Raw genomic sequence first — 16,022 nt, 5'->3', positions numbered from 1 at the left:
ATCCAGCTCTCCTCTTTTTGGGAAGGATACTTTTGGGAGACTTAGCCGAAGTGTGAAAAGAGAGCCCCTGCCTAGCCAGTCACTGAGATTTAGGGTGAAATTGCTGCTTTAATAACTTCACATGCCTGCACCAAGCTGCAGCAATATTTCTGAACTCAAACCGCTCTTCCATCACATCTCCAATCACTTTATAAATGTGACGCCTAATTCCTTAACCCCAACCATAGGAGACAGAGGAGTATCCTCTCCATTTTACAGGTGACAAAACTGGGAGAGAGAGGTTAAGTGCTTTGTCTAACATTGCACAGGAAGTCAGTATCATAGCCAAGAACAGAACCTCAACTCATGTTATGTTTTAGCCACGTGATTGTGTTTCAGTTCCCCTCAGTATGAAGAGCATGTTGCACTGGTAAGAGCCTAAATGTTACAGTGAAGTTTGCTGGAGCAATAAAGTTAAGTTTTCTCCCTAAGTAGATTCACATTGTACTTCCTATTGCAATTACACATCAAGCTTTATCATCTTTTAAGAACAAAAGATTGGGTCACAACCGGTGTTATGGGAGAGAAGACCATGAAAGGCTGCTCACACAGGACAACAGGACAATGGCATATTTATTTACAATAGGACACAGAATACATACATTAATTAAAAATACAAAGTAGAATACAGAGAACAGTATGGAGGAAGAGAAATTAATGCTGGCTTAAACTCTCCACTAGGAAATCAACCAGAATCTCAGAGAGAAAGATATTTTAAATCACCACAGTTAACTAGTGAATCCCGTGTTCCCGCTTTCCATCTGATTCCAGGCTGGGTAACTGAAGATTATTAGGTGAGAAGTAATGCACAGGAGAAGCTGAATGGTTTAGGAGTCTAGTTTTCCATTCTTCCTGCTTGGGGAGTGAAAGGTCACCATTAAAGTCAGAACCACTTACACAGTACGGACTGTTAAGGTGATACCCAGGGCACAGAAAGCCTCAAATATGCGTGACGCACTGTTAGCAACGGAGAGAAGTTTTGTTTGGTGTCGCGTCTATTCTGTCTTTGAATCCTATCACTGTCACCTGTGACAGAGCAGAATATTTGCAGATTTTTTCCCCCTGTCCTGTTGAAGAAATAAAAGGAATTCTTATAGCTCTGACTAAAGTGGCCCCACAGATCTGGGGATGGAGGGAGGCTTCACTGCAATTTGGGACTAGATTTGCCAGGAGATGTAGTTTTGTTTTAAATGAGTCAAATAAAAATTCAAATGTATTTTTAAAAGCACCTCCCGTGGCCAGAGCCAGGCATCCAACTACGGGAAAGGAGGAACCCCCTATAGAATAGCACTCTTGGGCTATTCCTGACGGCTCATCGCCTTTGGCAGCGAAGAGCAGAATGCAGGTTACTGAGGTGTGAATCTTCCCTGCTCTCTGGAGACAAAGTGTCTGAGAACAGGAGACAGGAATTGAGAGCGGGACCAGCCAAGAGACAGAGTAGATGGGACGGATACCTCTCCTTTAAGAAATAGAAGTGGGGAGGAAATCCTCAGGAACCACTGACTTCATCTCCCCCTGGCCACTTCCAGACAGCCTCCATGCACCTTGGTAGACATGTCTCCACACTGATGCAGAGATTTCTTGGCACTAAAGCAACACAGTAATGAGTTTCTCTACACAGGGCTTTACCCAACCTCAGAGGCCTCTCCTAAGTAGTATGACTATCCTGTTTCCTCAGGTGGCCAAAGCAATTAATGGAACAAAACCATGTGGCCATCTCATAAATGCTCTCCAGGGTACACGGCCTTGTGCTCTAGAATCAACAACTATTTATGCTGCTTCTGGTACAACTCCATGTTCTGCTTCTTCACGCTGCCAGTAAAGGTGACCCAGCTCTTCCACCTTCCAGAAGAGAATCACTCCTGCCCTCCTCTGAGCCCCTCCAGTTTATGCATCTGGGATGTTATACACTGTCCAAAGTAGGGGGAGGGAGAAATGGTGCAGAGGGTTACGGTTCTCAAGCCATCTCAGAGTGAAATTGCACTTGCCAGATTCTGAATGGCACTTCCATGGAACTGTAAACCAGATGGAACTGAAATCGCTGTAGTCAAAGCAAGCCAGACTCATTCATGCAGGGGAAGCCTTTGAGATTCTCCTAGCTCACCATGGACTGAAGCACCCTCCACCTCTTCCAAGCAGAACCAAGACAGGAGACAAACCCTGTGTGTTAGTGGTCTGAAGACTCTCCCTGAACCCAAGTGCCATAAGGGCTGAAAAAAATGTTTCACACGTTTCCATTGCTGATCAAATCCATTCGTTATTCAACATAATCAAAAGAATGAATGACCAAAAAAAGGGGCTTACTTACATAGAGGATATTTTTCTGCTAAAAATCCCTCAAAACTGGAATAAAATAGTAAACTTAAAATGCAAGGTATCTACACACCCTCCCCCAGAAGTAGCCCCAGAATCCATGTACGCTGTGCCAAAAGTTACATTCCAAAATGAGCAGGAGTTATTTATTTCTCTTGTCACGCCCCCATTGGATTTTGTTTCCTTAAAAGAACTGGGAAAGGATCCCCCTCTTCCTTTCCAGGAGGAAATGCACACAGAGGTGTCTGCGTTGTGCTGAGTCTGTGCATCTTCAGTCTATTTTAACCGCAGCATAGATCTTACGGACAAACATGTAGGCTGCGTAGAAGCCAATGGTGCCAGTGAGGAGCCAGAAAGACAGGACCATGAGAGCAGTGTAGCCAAAATAGAGTAAGGAGGGAATGAACTCAACGATATCCAGCTAGAATAGACGAGAAAAAGCCAAGTGAGCCTTAATACAAAGTGATGCTAAGAGTTAACTCCCCAGCTCAGTCAATGGCCTATTCCTCTTCCACAAGAGGATGGTTGAGGGAAGCAGAGTGAGGAAAGAAAGCACAGGATAAGTTAGACATGGAAGCTAAATTCCTCTCCTCTTAGAAGATGGAGCTCCCTCCATGTCATAGCTGGGATTCACTGGGGGATGGGGGGGGGAGGGTAAAGCCCAACCTGAATTTCACCCCAGCTGGGGATGATCCCCCCCACGGCAGAGTTTGAGAACATTAAGCAAACATTACTCCCAATAGGTGGATGCAGGCCAGACTGGAGTCTACAAGTACCTGAACCTTCTTGAACTTGAATAGTGTAATTAACAGAATCATCTCTAGAGACACAAAAGAGCACTGGACAATGAACAAAAGAAGATACTGCAGAGAAAGAAGATACTGCACTGGCAGGGGGATGGACTAGAACCAGATGACCCAATAGGTATTCTCTCTTCAAATTCTACTATGCCCTCCGGGAAGATAGAGGCTTTTACACAGTGGGGATTGACAATACCTTATTCACAAAGTAAAAGATGGCATAAATCAGTACATAGAAGGCAGATCCTCCAGAAACCAAGAAGGTCCTCCACCACCAGCGATAATCCTGACAGGGTAGAAGAGAGAGAGACTGCATTACTCCAAGGACTTCATTTCCCTCTTGGGCTCCTAGGTACACATGACCCACAGTGCCTCCTTGGTCCAGATGGGGTACGAATGATCTCCTGAGGCAGGCAGGTTACCACCCTCCTTTTTTCAAAGGAAAGCCACCATTTGGGGAATCATTCATCTTGAAAGAAGAAACTACTATGAATCATTTACAAATTGTCTTAAGTATATCAGAGAACAAATAATGATCAATGAAACAAAGCCAGCACCTTACCAGGCCACTGTTATGGCAAATGCCATGGGAAATATGACAGAGCCCTCCCTCAAATAGCTGCAGATTGGAGGTATTTCTCCAGGAAATTATACTTGAAACAAGACTTCCTGCACCTGTCTTTTGCAGCTTCCTTTGAGACAGAGTCTGGGCTCCATCCTGCAAGGTGCTCAGCAACCTCACACCTTTTGAAGTCTGTGGGAGTTGAGGGCATTCAGCACCTTATAAGCTTGGGCCTCACATCAACGGACTAGACTTCTGTGGTGAAGTAACAATCAAGTAACAGCACTTCTTGAAAGACACAGGGTCTGTTCACAAATTGCTACTGAAACTGCAATGGGTAAGTCTCACCTCAGCACAGAGCTGGAAATATACCATAACGATGCTGATTTGGGAGCAGGATACCACCAGGATTATAAAAACCAGGAAGAGAAAGCCAAAGAGGTAATAGAACTGGTTCTCCCAGATCGCCTGAAACAAAGACAGTGTAAGTTCCTCACACAACACTGCAACAGACGACACTGGTGTAACTCAATAGACATTAATCTAACTTTTCATAACAGCTGACCCAAGTAACAGTAAGTGGTTTGCTCACTGCTAGGGTGGGTCCAGCAGATACATGAAGCCTGTTATACTTTACAACATGCCTTGAAAGGCATTAGGCTAAAAGAGGAAATTCACAAAGCTAGGCAAGAAATAGCTGCCTGGACCCTGAAAAGCTAAAGGAAAGGGGCCAAGCAATCTCAGGGACACAGTATGAGGCGGGAAGAGCCACCATGGTGACACCTTCCTTCCCAAGATAAGGATTCTTGCTCATGGAGCAGGTCTTTGTTCTCCACAGTAACAAGACCTCTATAATTTCTTCTGGTCACTTCCATGTGAAGGTGAGAAATGGGAAGAAACTGCACTTGTCTCATCTGAATAGCTTGACACCTGTGGTTTTTATGCTTTGTAGCAACCGTAGGGCATCCCTTCACCCTGGCTGTCCTTAGCCAAGAATAACCCAAAAAGATTCTGTAGGATCAAATCTAATCCATGACATCTTCCAAGAATCCCAGCAAGAAAACAGTCTGGAAGACCTATGGTCCAGTGCTTCCCATTCACAGGGCCATAAAGGGGCAGCAAAGCTGTTACCCACTCCCTGCATGCACATGCCAAGATAGGTCTACTCCAGGTGGATAATCCCTCTCTCCTTAAAGGCACAATGCAGAAGTGGTAGGATTCTTATTTTAAAAAGAGGTGGATTTGGTGCTTACACTGAAGATGAAGAACAGTTCAATGAACATGGCTCCAAAAGGGAGAATGCCAGCCATAAGAATCCTATGAGTGAAGGAGAAATTCTGTTACCAGCAAAACATGACTGTCTTTACTCAAAGACTAGAAAAACCACCACCCAGAGCCAGATACACTTAGGGTCAAAGGATACTGCTAAGAACATAAGAACGGCCATACTGGGTCAGACCAAAGGTCCATTCAGTATCCTGTCTACCAACAGTGACCAATGCCAGGTGTCCCAGAGGGAGTGAACCTAACAGGTAATGATCACGTGATCTCTCTCCTGCCATCCATCTCCACCCTCTGACAAACAGGCCAGGGACACCATTCCTTACCCATCCTGGCTAACAGCCGTTAATGGACTTAACCTCCATGCTGCTGGAGTAAGTCTCTCACAATTAAATAAGCAATTCCTGCTTTTCTGGCACTTACTAAATGTCATTAGATAGATAGTTGGCAGGTACTAAGATACAGACCAGGGTACATTTACTATTTCTCTGAGCAGCACAGTTTTACAATGAGTAAAGTGGGGTGCAGTGGGAGGGGCTGCCCACGCACCTGCAATTCACCTGTGATGTCCAGAGACCCCCAGATGGCTGACTTGTACAGTGGGCAGAGGGGCTTGGGGGAGTCTTCTAATAAACCACCAGATTTACTACACATTTGCCACTCACCCAACGAATCTGTTCATGTACCACCTCTGCTCCGGGATCTGCCTTGGAATCTGATTGGTCCGCACAGGATTATCATATGGCTGTTTGCGAAATCCAAAGTAGTATCCCAGGTAGACCAAGGGCAAGGAGATACCGAACCACATGCAGAGCAAGGCCACCATGGTGGGGAAAGGAACCTGGAACCACAGCAAGCGTCACCACTAGGGTCCTAGCAAGTCTACTCACTAAATTCTCCAATGCCAAAAATCAGACAAGACTTGTCAAAGTCCGGCTCACCAACCAACCATGGGATGTCAGTGAGGGACCAGAGGTGGCTCCTCATCACATCATGGGAATGCTTTAGATTCCACCATTCACACTGGCTTTAAATTAGCTCTGTTTCTGGGAGCGCGGATTCCCCCACAACTGAAGCTCCTGATACCCTGAGTCCCTCTGAATCCTGGAGGAACTGAGGCTCTGGCCATTTTTAAGCAGAGACTCTGTACTGACCATACAGGACAGAGCAATTAGAACCTAAACCCAAGAGGCTATGTCCCATAGCAGCCAGTTTTATCTAATCTCTCATTCTTTCATGTCCCCACAGGTAACAACTCCCCTGCAGCATCTTAGCTACAGCTGGAAATGCAGCTGATCTGGGCTCCACCCTGCCTGGGGTTCAGGCATCCCTTTCACTTCTCCCTGGAGCCCTCCTCACATCCTACTTGTGTCCAGGGATAGCTTCAAATACCTCATGGTGTGCAGGCAAGTCCTTTTCAACATGCACTTATTTGCTTTTTTAAACTGTTCCTGCCTTTGTGTGTTTGCTTGTCAGACTGTGGCCCTCTCAACAGGCACAACCAAGGAGAGGCCCCTCACCAGGGCATTTGCAGATGGAACACTTCCCTTCAACAGCATTCTGGACCCCACCAGCCTAAACCTGCTTTGAGACACTCACCATTACAGGCCCAGCTCTTGACTGCAGGCACCTCCATAAACTAGAGGAACCCAGAGATTAAGCACCCTCCCAAGAACTCTATGATCACCCTACCCAGCCAGGTTTGCAAGGAGAAGTGGGTACACACCGCTCCAGAGGAGTGCTTCCCCCATATGAAACAGTTCAGGACAAAGCAGATACCGAAGACTACACCAGGGTACAGGGTTGCCGTCTGTGGGAAAGAGCATATGTTAAAAGAGAGAGTGGGAACTCATTATTCCCCAGGTCACTGGTCCCCAAACTGGGGGGGCACGCCACCCTTCAGTCTCCAACCACTCCCTGTAACCTCCATTATGGGCGGGGGGGTGGGGGAAGACAGGACGACAAGAGGAAAAGTTTGGGCATCGCTTCCCCAGGTGTTCTTAATGGGCTCATCACTGGGGTAAATTAGGTGCAGAAAAAAAAACACCCCTCCACTTCATGCATGCCTCTTCTTGTCAGGATTTCCCGCCCACAGAGTTGCCAGGACCCCAACCCCACACACAGCTTCTCTCTCTCTGATACAGCCAGGCAATGCCCACCTGCTCAGCAATGCCTACAGCAGGATTCTTAACTACGATCAAAAGCAAGAAGTGTATTCTGCCTCGGGAAAGCATGGCAAAGAGACTCAAAGAGTCACTTACACAGAAGGCCCCTTTCTTCCATCTGTGGCCTTTTAGCGTCCGATAGAGACGGCCAGCAGAGAACCCACCAAAAACCCTGGGATGGAAAACAGCAGAGAAGCCAGGTTATCTCCCATTACCTGACAGGCAACAGTATCACAGTACAAGGGCAGGAGACACACCTACCCCATGAACATGAAGAGAAAGCAGGCTGTAGTCATCAGGGCTCCCCGGCTAGAAGGCGACAGCATCCCCAACATGGCAACAACTGCAAAGCAAAACACGAGAGAAAGGTTGCAACTGATGGACATGCTCTAGCGAATGCTCACTAGAGGAGCCCTGGTTCACATCATCTGGCTGGAGAATCCAGCAGCCTGGGATCGCTTCACCTCCCACACAGAACTCATTTTCTCAGGTCAGACCTGAGACCAACAGCCTCTGGTGGCCAGAGACAAGGAGGGAGATAAGACTCTTCCACGCAGCACCAAGGCTTTGGTCTCAAATAGGAGCAATACATGTCAAACCTCGTAGTGTTTCTAACTACATTAACAGGTGCAGCTCAGGAAGACTGTGTGCTTTACCTTTTAGAGTCTGCCCACAACTCCACCAGCCAGCCCAACACAGAGCTCTCAGATCACTGGTGGACCCCAGCATCCAAACCACTCAAAAACAGGTGACACTACATAGAAAAATATGGGTGCTTTCCTTAGGGAAAGGCACCTAGAAACCTGGAACTACTGAGTATGGCTCTATAGTCTGAATCTGCCCTGAAACAGGACATAGCCAGCAAATGGAGAGGCTCATCCTGAGACAAGGCAAGCATCACCTGCTCCTGAAGCTCTGCTGGTGATCAGGCCTATATCATTAGATAATTCTCCTTCCCCTCTGTTAAGACTGCTCAAACCCAGTGGTGATACTCACAGATAACTATCAGGATCATGCAAAAGAGTTGAATTCCAGAGCCCAGTAGTGAGCTGAGAATCATGGGATATTGTGGAGGCCTGAAGACATCTCCATGCACAAGTTTCCAACCAGATTCCTCCATTGTATCTTCCTGTAGCAAAACCAGAAAAGGGGGCATTAAGATTCTATCACCCAGATGGAAACACAGGCTCCTTCAGGATGTCACACTCTCCCTACACCAATTCCCTTTCAGGGATTCCATCATTCTGACAAGAGACGGTGTTCTTCTTGGGTTTTAAACTGAAGGTCTCTAAACACAGCTTTAAGATCTGGATTGTCACATACCAAGACACCTGTTCACTGAGCTAGCTACTCACTCAGTAAGTCTGGAAGAGTTTAATCACGTCAATGGTAATGAACCCCCAGCAGCATGGCTGAGCAGCTCAGCTGCTGAATGCACCAGTGGCTCGCCTAACCAGCCTATCCTTCCCATCAGTTTATTACAGAACTGCCCCTCCCACCTTCGATAGTGCTCTCTAACAAAGTGGGGGTGGGAGAAATGCATCAAGTCTTCAGAGAAGGGCCCCTTCCCACATGTTCTGGTTTTACACAGCTCCCCGGCAGGAGAATAGATACATTTCGTACAATGTCATCTTCCTTGTTGTAGTTGGCAATGTCCTTCCTGAGAGTGCGGATAATGATCATGCTGAGAATACCTAAAACACACAAACCCAGAGTGAATGAGACATTGTTACAAGGCTCTCAAGTAACCCTGCCATGCCTACTCTTCTAGATGCTACAGAACCACAACTTGGACTCAGTTCCTTGGCTCATTCCTTCTGTGCTTGGTCCCACGCGACATGACTTAGGCAACTCAGCTGCTCTCCCAGAGCCTACTCCTGCACCACTACTGTCAATTGGAGCTTTGCCATTGCCTTTAGTGACCATAGGATCAAGCCCTCAGAGGGCAAAGAATAGTACTTATGCACAAACAAGGCCATGTTGTCTTTCCAGATTTGTTCCCAGTCTCCCTACTAAGCTGTGGAGCTCTAAGGAGCAGAGACAGTTGCACACCAATACTCGTGAGCATGGTGTGTGGCAGAAGTCAAAGCGTGAATGGACTCCTCCACCCCAAAGTCCAATTGGACCATACAAGAAACAAAAGCCAAGGGCTGACTCCAAAGGTGCTGCCTGGGGTGGGAGTTTTACACAAACTAACCGTGTCAATACCTTTTGTTTACTGCACCTATTTGGGAATTCAGACATGCCCACCTGCAGCTGACGTTTAAAGCAAGTTCCTGACCCCCAGTGGCTAGCAATGGGGAGATTAACCCCCGCCACAAGGTCTCACTCACCTGAAAGGAAAAAGACAACCACGACGGAATTAATGATGGAAAACCAGTGGATCTGCACATCACTCATGGTCAGGTAGGTGTCCCAGCGAGAAGCCCATTTAATGTCACTCTCCTGGAGAGAGTGAGCAGCATGTTCAGAAACTGATAAGACACCCCAAAGCCATCAGCTCCCCCTTCTTGCTCATCAGTGTACCCACACACTACTCATTACTCCCGTCTGCAACACGAACACCCACAGCACTTTTCTTTCTGGAGCCCAGCACATGCTCTTCCCTCATCCCAGGGTACTGGTCAGCCAAGTCCCTCCTTACTCCCTCACCTTCCAATGGACAGAGTAGGTGAAGAGCAGCTGGTTGTTCTTAGTGGGATCTATCTCCTGAGGGGCTGAGCCTGCAGCTTCAGGCAGCATACAAATGCCCTTCTCATCTGCCTTCAGATCTATAGGAGAAAACATCCACAGGTTGTATGTACCACCTTAGCATTTCCCTCCACCACACAAAGGGAAGGGCAACCAAGCTTCCCCCAGAAATCTAAGGCCCAGTCTTGCTCTTACTGAAGAGAGCAGAATGCACTGAGGGGACAGCACGTTCCCTCCCTTGGAGGCTGAGCGCAGCTCTGCATTGTTCAGAAGCTATCCTTCCAGCCAATAAAGGACCAGCATAAACACACCCTGAAAGGAACCCTGGCTAGGCCCCTCCTTAGCTGGAAAGATGGAGGCTACAGAGATAGAGCTTCATAAGACAGGGGTGTGGAAGAGAAATACGCAGGTGGATCCTCAGCTCCACCAGAAACACAAGACCCATCAACCCCCCACCTCCTCCCACACCCAGGGAGGTAGCAGAATCATAATTACCACCATACTAGATGAGACCAAAGTCCATCACCTTCCCAACATGCATAGGATAACAGAACCCGTACAGGGAGTTTCATTCCAACCCCCAACAGCGAGAAGTTAGCTCATGCCCTGAAACAGGTGGACTTATATACCATCTAACAATTTTTTTAAAATTCCATCCAGTGTAGCCGTGGACGTTCTCCTTATCCATATTAATGTCTAAGTCCACGTTCTTTTTGAACCTTGGTAGCCTCAGTGAAAGCTAGTGGCAATGAGTTACAAAGGTTAGTTATGCAAAAGGATATTTCCTTTGATCAGTTTTCTCATGTGGTTCATTTCAGTTTCACGCATGTGTCTCACTGCTTCTGTATCAGAGCAGGTGCTTTTATTTACTGGGGCATATTACAAAACCCCTCATTCCAATGTCCAAGTCTGCTTTGCAACTGGGACTTGCCACCTGGGATTTAGGTTCCCCTTTGGACCTGCAATGCAGATGGCAGTGCCTGTAGGGAGCTCTGCTGCCATCCTTACAGGCCAGGGTAGACTACATAATTTACCTTCAAGTTTAATGCTCTGGGGAACCACTTCAAACCGCACAACCCTGTAGGTGGGCTCCTGATTCTCTTCCACCTCCTCTCTGTGGTAGTAAAGGATGAAGGAGAGGTGGTTGTGCAGGTAGAACTAAAATAGATTGACATTAAAAAAAGTGTTAGTGGCTCAAGGGAGAAACAGACAACAGCTGCACATTCCCCAGAAGGTTAAAGACTCCAACAGCCTCAGATAATCTGGGCTACCCAGCAAGGCTGCATTCTCTCTCTCTCTGCGCTCTCGAGAGATCCTGCTCCTTTACTCTCTCAGGCTTTTGGTCACAAGAAGAGTGAGTGTTTCACTCCATTTCAGATCAGGTGACCAGAGACATACTAAGGGGCAGAACCCAGCCAACTGTTCAACAGTATTTGCATGGTACAACTCCACGAGCAACAGGTGCTCCTTTGAATTTACTGTTCTACAGCCCCGATCATGTATGGGCAAAGCACAGCAGCTCCATAAGTACATAAGGCTTCCCTCATCCCCAGTGATCAGAAGGGCATGTGCAACTGCACACACAATTACACCACATACGAACAAATGATGAGTCAGACACATAGCTGGCCATTGGCACATGCAATAATGGTACTTGTGCTTGCAAACTACACATACATGTGCACACAAGTCTGAAATCTCCACAAAGTGGCCAGGTGGCTGTTCTTATACCTTGGCCAATGTCTTTTTATTTCCCCTACTATTATATGCCCTTTACCTCCCTCCTTAATCATATTTGTTTGCGTCACACTTAAACATTAAACTGGCATTAAACATTAAAAAGGTTGTAGAGCAGTTTTTAAACTAGGAGATGGGGGAAAGCCGACTGCTGCAGAGGAGCATGTGGATCAGACACAGACTTCTCTTAGGGGAGAGTCTAATGATAGATAATCTCCAGGTTATAGTCAGGAGCAGAGGATGGAAGAGGATAATGTAAGGGCCAAATCAGATGATAAATAGTCACATAAAAAAGAATCTGGCACATCAGAAAAGAGCAGACATAAACAGGGACAAGTTTTTAAAGTGCTTGTACACAAATGCTAGAAGTCTAAATAATAAGCTGGGTGAACTAGAGTGCCTTGTGATAAAGGAGGATATTGATATAATAGGCATCAGCATCACAGAAACCTGGTGGACTGAGAGCAATCAATGGGACACAATCATTCCAGGGTACAAAATATATCAGAAGGACAGAACAGGTCGTGCAAGGGGAGGAGTGGCACTACATGTGAAAGAAAATGTAGATTCAAATGAAGTAAAAATCTTAAGCGAATCCATATGTTTCATAGAATCTATGGATAGAAATGTCATGCTCTAATAAAAATATAACATTAGGGATCTATTATCGACCACCTGACCAGGACAGTGATAGTAATGATGAAATGCTAAGGGAAATTAGAGAGGCTATCAAAATTAAGAACCCAATAATAGTGGGGGATTTCAATTATCCGCATATTGACTGGGAACATTTCACTTCAGGATGAAATGCAGAGATAAAATTTCTCGATACTTTAAATGACTGCTTCATGGAGCAGCTGGTACGGGAACCTACAAGAGGAGAGGCAACTCTAGATTTAATCCTGAGTGGAGCGCAGGAGCTGGTCCAAGAGGTAACTATAGCAGGACCGCTTGCAAATAGTGACCACAATATAACAATATTTAACATCCCTGTGGTAGGAAGAACATCTGAACAGCCCAACACTGTGGCATTTAATTTCAAAAGGGGAACTATACAAAAATGAGGGAGTTAGTTAAACAAAAGTTAAAAGGTACAGTGACTAAAGTGAAATCCCTGCAAGCTGCATGGGCGCTTTTAAAAAACACCATAATAGAGGCCCAATTTCATTGTATACCCCAAATTAAGAAACACAGTAAAAGAACTAAAAAAGAGCCACGGTGGCTTAACAATCATGTAAAAGAAGCAGTGAGATAAAAAGACTTCCTTTAAAAAGTGGAAGTCAAACCCTAGTGAGGCAAATAGAAAGGAGCATAAACACTGCCAAATTAAGTGCAAGAGTGTAATAAGAAAAGCCAAAGAGGAGTTTGAAGAATGGCTAGCCAAAAACTCCAAAGGTAATATGTTTTTTAAGTACATCAGAAGCAGGAAGCCTGCTAAACAACCAGTGGGGCCCCTTGACGATCAAAATACAAAAGAAGTGCTTAAAGATGATAAAGTCATTGTGGAGAAACTAAATGGATTCTTTGCTTCAGTCTTCACGGCTGAGGATGTTAGGGAGATTCCCAAACCTGAGCTGGCTTTTGTAGGTGACAAATCTGAGGAACTGTCACAGACTGAAGTGTCACTAGAGGAGGTTTTGGAATTAATTGATAAACTCAACAGTAACAAGTCACCGGGACCCGAAGGCATTCACCCAAGAGTTCTGAAAGAACTCAAATGTGAAGTTACAGAACTATTAACTAAGGTTTGTAACCTGTCCTTTAAATCAGCTTCGGTACCCAATGACTGGAAGTTAGCTAATGTAACGCCAATATTTAAAAAGGGCTCTAGAGGTGATCCCGGCAATTACAGACCGGTAAGTCTAACGTCGGTACCAGACAAATTAGTCGAAACAATAGTTAAGAATAAAATTGTCAGACACGTAGAAAAACAAACTGTTGAGCAATAGTCAACATGGTTTCTGTAAATCGTGTCTCACTAATCTATTAGAGTTCTTTGAAGGGGTCAACAAACATGTGGACAAGGGGGATCCAGTGGACATAGTGTACTTAGATTTCCAGAAAGCCTTTGACAAGGTCCCTCACCAAAGGCTCTTATGTAAATTACGCTGTCATGGGATAAAAGGGAAGGTCCTTTCATGGATTGAGAACTGGTTAAAAGACAGGGAACAAAGGGTAGGAATTAATGGTAAATTCTCAGAATGGCGAGGGGTAACTAGCGGTGTTCCCCAAGGGTCAGTCCTAGGACCAACCCTATTCAATTTATTCATAAATGATCTGGAGAAAGGGGTAATCAGTGAGGTGGCAAAGTCTGCAGATGATAGTAAACTACTCAAGATAGTTAAGACCAAAGCAGATTGTGAAGAACTTCAAAAAGATCTCACAAAACTAAGTGATTGGGCAACAAAACGGCAAATGAAATTTAATGTGGATGAAGGTTAAGTAATGCACACTGGAAAAAATAACCTCAACTATACATACAATATGATGGGGGCTAATTTAGCTACAACGAGTCAGGAAAAAGATCTTGGCATCATCGTGGATAGTTCTCTGAAGATGTCCACGCAGTGTGCAGAGGCGGTCAAAAAGCAAACAGGATGTTAGGAATCATTAAAAAGGGGATAGAGAATAAGACTGAGAATATATTATCGCCCTTATATAAATCCATGGTACACCCACATCTTGAATACTGTGTGCAGATGTGGTCTCCTCACTCAAAAAAGATATTCTAGCACTAGAAAAAGTTCAGGAAAGGGCAACTAAAATGATTAGGGGTTTGGAGAGGGTTCCATATGAGAAAAGATTAAAGAGGCTAGGACTCTTCAGCTTGGAAAAGAGGAAACTAAGGGGAGATATGATAGAGGTATATAAAATGAGTGATGTTGAGAAAGTGGATAAGGAAAAGTTATTTACTTATTCCCATAATACAAGAACTAGGGGTCACCAAATGAAATTAATAGGCAGCAGGTTTAAAACAAATAAAAGGAAGTTCTTCTTCACGCAGTGCACAGTCAACTTGTGGAACTCCTTACCTGAGGAGGTTGTGAAGGCTAGCACTATAACAGTGTTTAAAAGAAAACTGGATACATTCATGGTGGTTAAGTCCATAAATGGCTATTAGCCAGGATGGGTAAGGAATGGTGTCCCTGGCCTCTGTTTGTCAGAGGATGGAGATGAATGGCAGGAGAGAGATCACTTGATCATTGCCTGTTAGGTTCACTCCCTCTGGGGCATCTGGCATTGGCCACTGTTGGTACACAGATACTGGGCTAGATGGACCTTTGGTCTAACCCGGTACGGCCGTTCTTATGTTCTTAAACAATTGGATTTTATGCGAGTGAATTCTGATTTTTGCTCTCTACACTGAATTAATACACTCTCCATGATTGTATTCCAGCCAGTTCCTTTTGTTAATAAAAATATTGTCAGAAATACTCAATGGCATTTATATAAGGATCTCAAAGCAAGTTACAAGTGTTAGATAATCCTCACAGCACTCCTGGGAAGTAACTACCGCCACTTTACAGAGGGGGACACTGAGGCACAAAGCATCCTCAGTGTCATCTGGTGAATCAGTGGCAGAGTTACGAACAAATCCTGGGAGTCCTGGCGCCCAGTCCCCTAATCAATAGGCCACACCATTTCTCTAACTGTTTTTTCCATTCCCTCAGGGCCAGCTAGAAAATTAGATGGACTCAGCTACTTTGCTCTGGGGTGTGAAAAACCCACATCCCCAGGTGACGTACTTAAGCTAACCTAACCCCCAGCATAGACAGCGCTAGGTTGACAGAACAATTCTTCTGTCAACCTAGCGACAGCCTCTCGGAGAGGTGGATTAGCAACAACAACAGGAGAACCTACACTGAAGTGCTCCAGTAGCATGGCAGCGATGCTGCTGTAGTGGTTTAAGTGATGATATTGCCTAGGCCTGAGGATCTAAAATACCATATTTCAGTCCTGCATACAGCCATTCAGCAGCACTTCCAACCCTCGCACCTGGTGGCAGCATCGAACATCATGGTGCACTTTATACTTTTTGAAGGAGGCCCACAAGGGTCTTCAGAACAGATTTTTTTCAGGGATCCTACGGAGGCTTTATACAGGAAGCTTCAAGAACAGGTTACCTTATTACTGTCCATGAAACCAAGCCTGTATCCATGCTCAAACTGCACGTCTTTTTCCTTCTTCTTCTCCTCCTCCTCACGATTTGAATAGAACTCCAGCCGCGTGGCCACAGGCAAGTTATCAGCAATACTGAAGAGACACAATGTTTTCATATCAAACCAGCCCACAGCACAGCGATTCCAACCCAACCCTGCCACAGTGAACATAAGAACGGCCGTACCGGGTCAGACCAAAGGTCCATCTAGCTTGGTATCTGTCTACCAACAGTGGCCAATGCCAGGTGCCCCAGAGGGAGTGAACCTAACAGGC

General features: G+C 45.5%; 2 protein-coding genes across 4 annotated transcripts in view; one reads left to right on the top strand and one right to left on the bottom strand.

The window, feature by feature from the left end:
- Positions 1-6,504, top strand: part of PLAGL2 (PLAG1 like zinc finger 2) — a 21,575-nt gene extending 15,071 nt beyond the window's left edge. The window contains exon 4 of the mRNA XM_050918341.1: positions 6,244-6,504. Coding sequence (XP_050774298.1) covers positions 6,244-6,269 — 26 coding nt within the window. The 3' untranslated portion in view covers positions 6,270-6,504. The remainder of the gene's footprint in view (positions 1-6,243) is intronic.
- Positions 595-16,022, bottom strand: part of TM9SF4 (transmembrane 9 superfamily member 4) — a 27,964-nt gene continuing 12,536 nt past the window's right edge. For 2 of the 3 annotated variants that reach the window (XM_050918288.1, XM_050918289.1), the window contains exons 5-18: positions 15,713-15,842; positions 10,886-11,009; positions 9,813-9,931; positions 9,494-9,605; positions 8,784-8,854; positions 8,157-8,289; positions 7,422-7,503; positions 7,257-7,332; positions 6,722-6,805; positions 5,661-5,836; positions 4,968-5,031; positions 4,063-4,182; positions 3,349-3,438; positions 595-2,773 (exon numbers count right to left, since the gene is read on the bottom strand). In XM_050918288.1, coding sequence (XP_050774245.1) covers positions 2,624-2,773; positions 3,349-3,438; positions 4,063-4,182; positions 4,968-5,031; positions 5,661-5,836; positions 6,722-6,805; positions 7,257-7,332; positions 7,422-7,503; positions 8,157-8,289; positions 8,784-8,854; positions 9,494-9,605; positions 9,813-9,931; positions 10,886-11,009; positions 15,713-15,842 — 1,531 coding nt within the window. In that variant the 3' untranslated portion in view covers positions 595-2,623. The remainder of the gene's footprint in view (positions 2,774-3,348; positions 3,439-4,062; positions 4,183-4,967; positions 5,032-5,660; positions 5,837-6,721; positions 6,806-7,256; positions 7,333-7,421; positions 7,504-8,156; positions 8,290-8,783; positions 8,855-9,493; positions 9,606-9,812; positions 9,932-10,885; positions 11,010-15,712; positions 15,843-16,022) is intronic. The other variant, XM_050918290.1, reaches the window with a different exon arrangement.

Source organism: Gopherus flavomarginatus, chromosome 11 (genome assembly GCF_025201925.1).
Source record: "Gopherus flavomarginatus isolate rGopFla2 chromosome 11, rGopFla2.mat.asm, whole genome shotgun sequence".
NCBI lineage: Eukaryota > Metazoa > Chordata > Testudines > Testudinidae > Gopherus > Gopherus flavomarginatus.
This window is presented reverse-complemented; position numbering and strand designations above follow the sequence as displayed.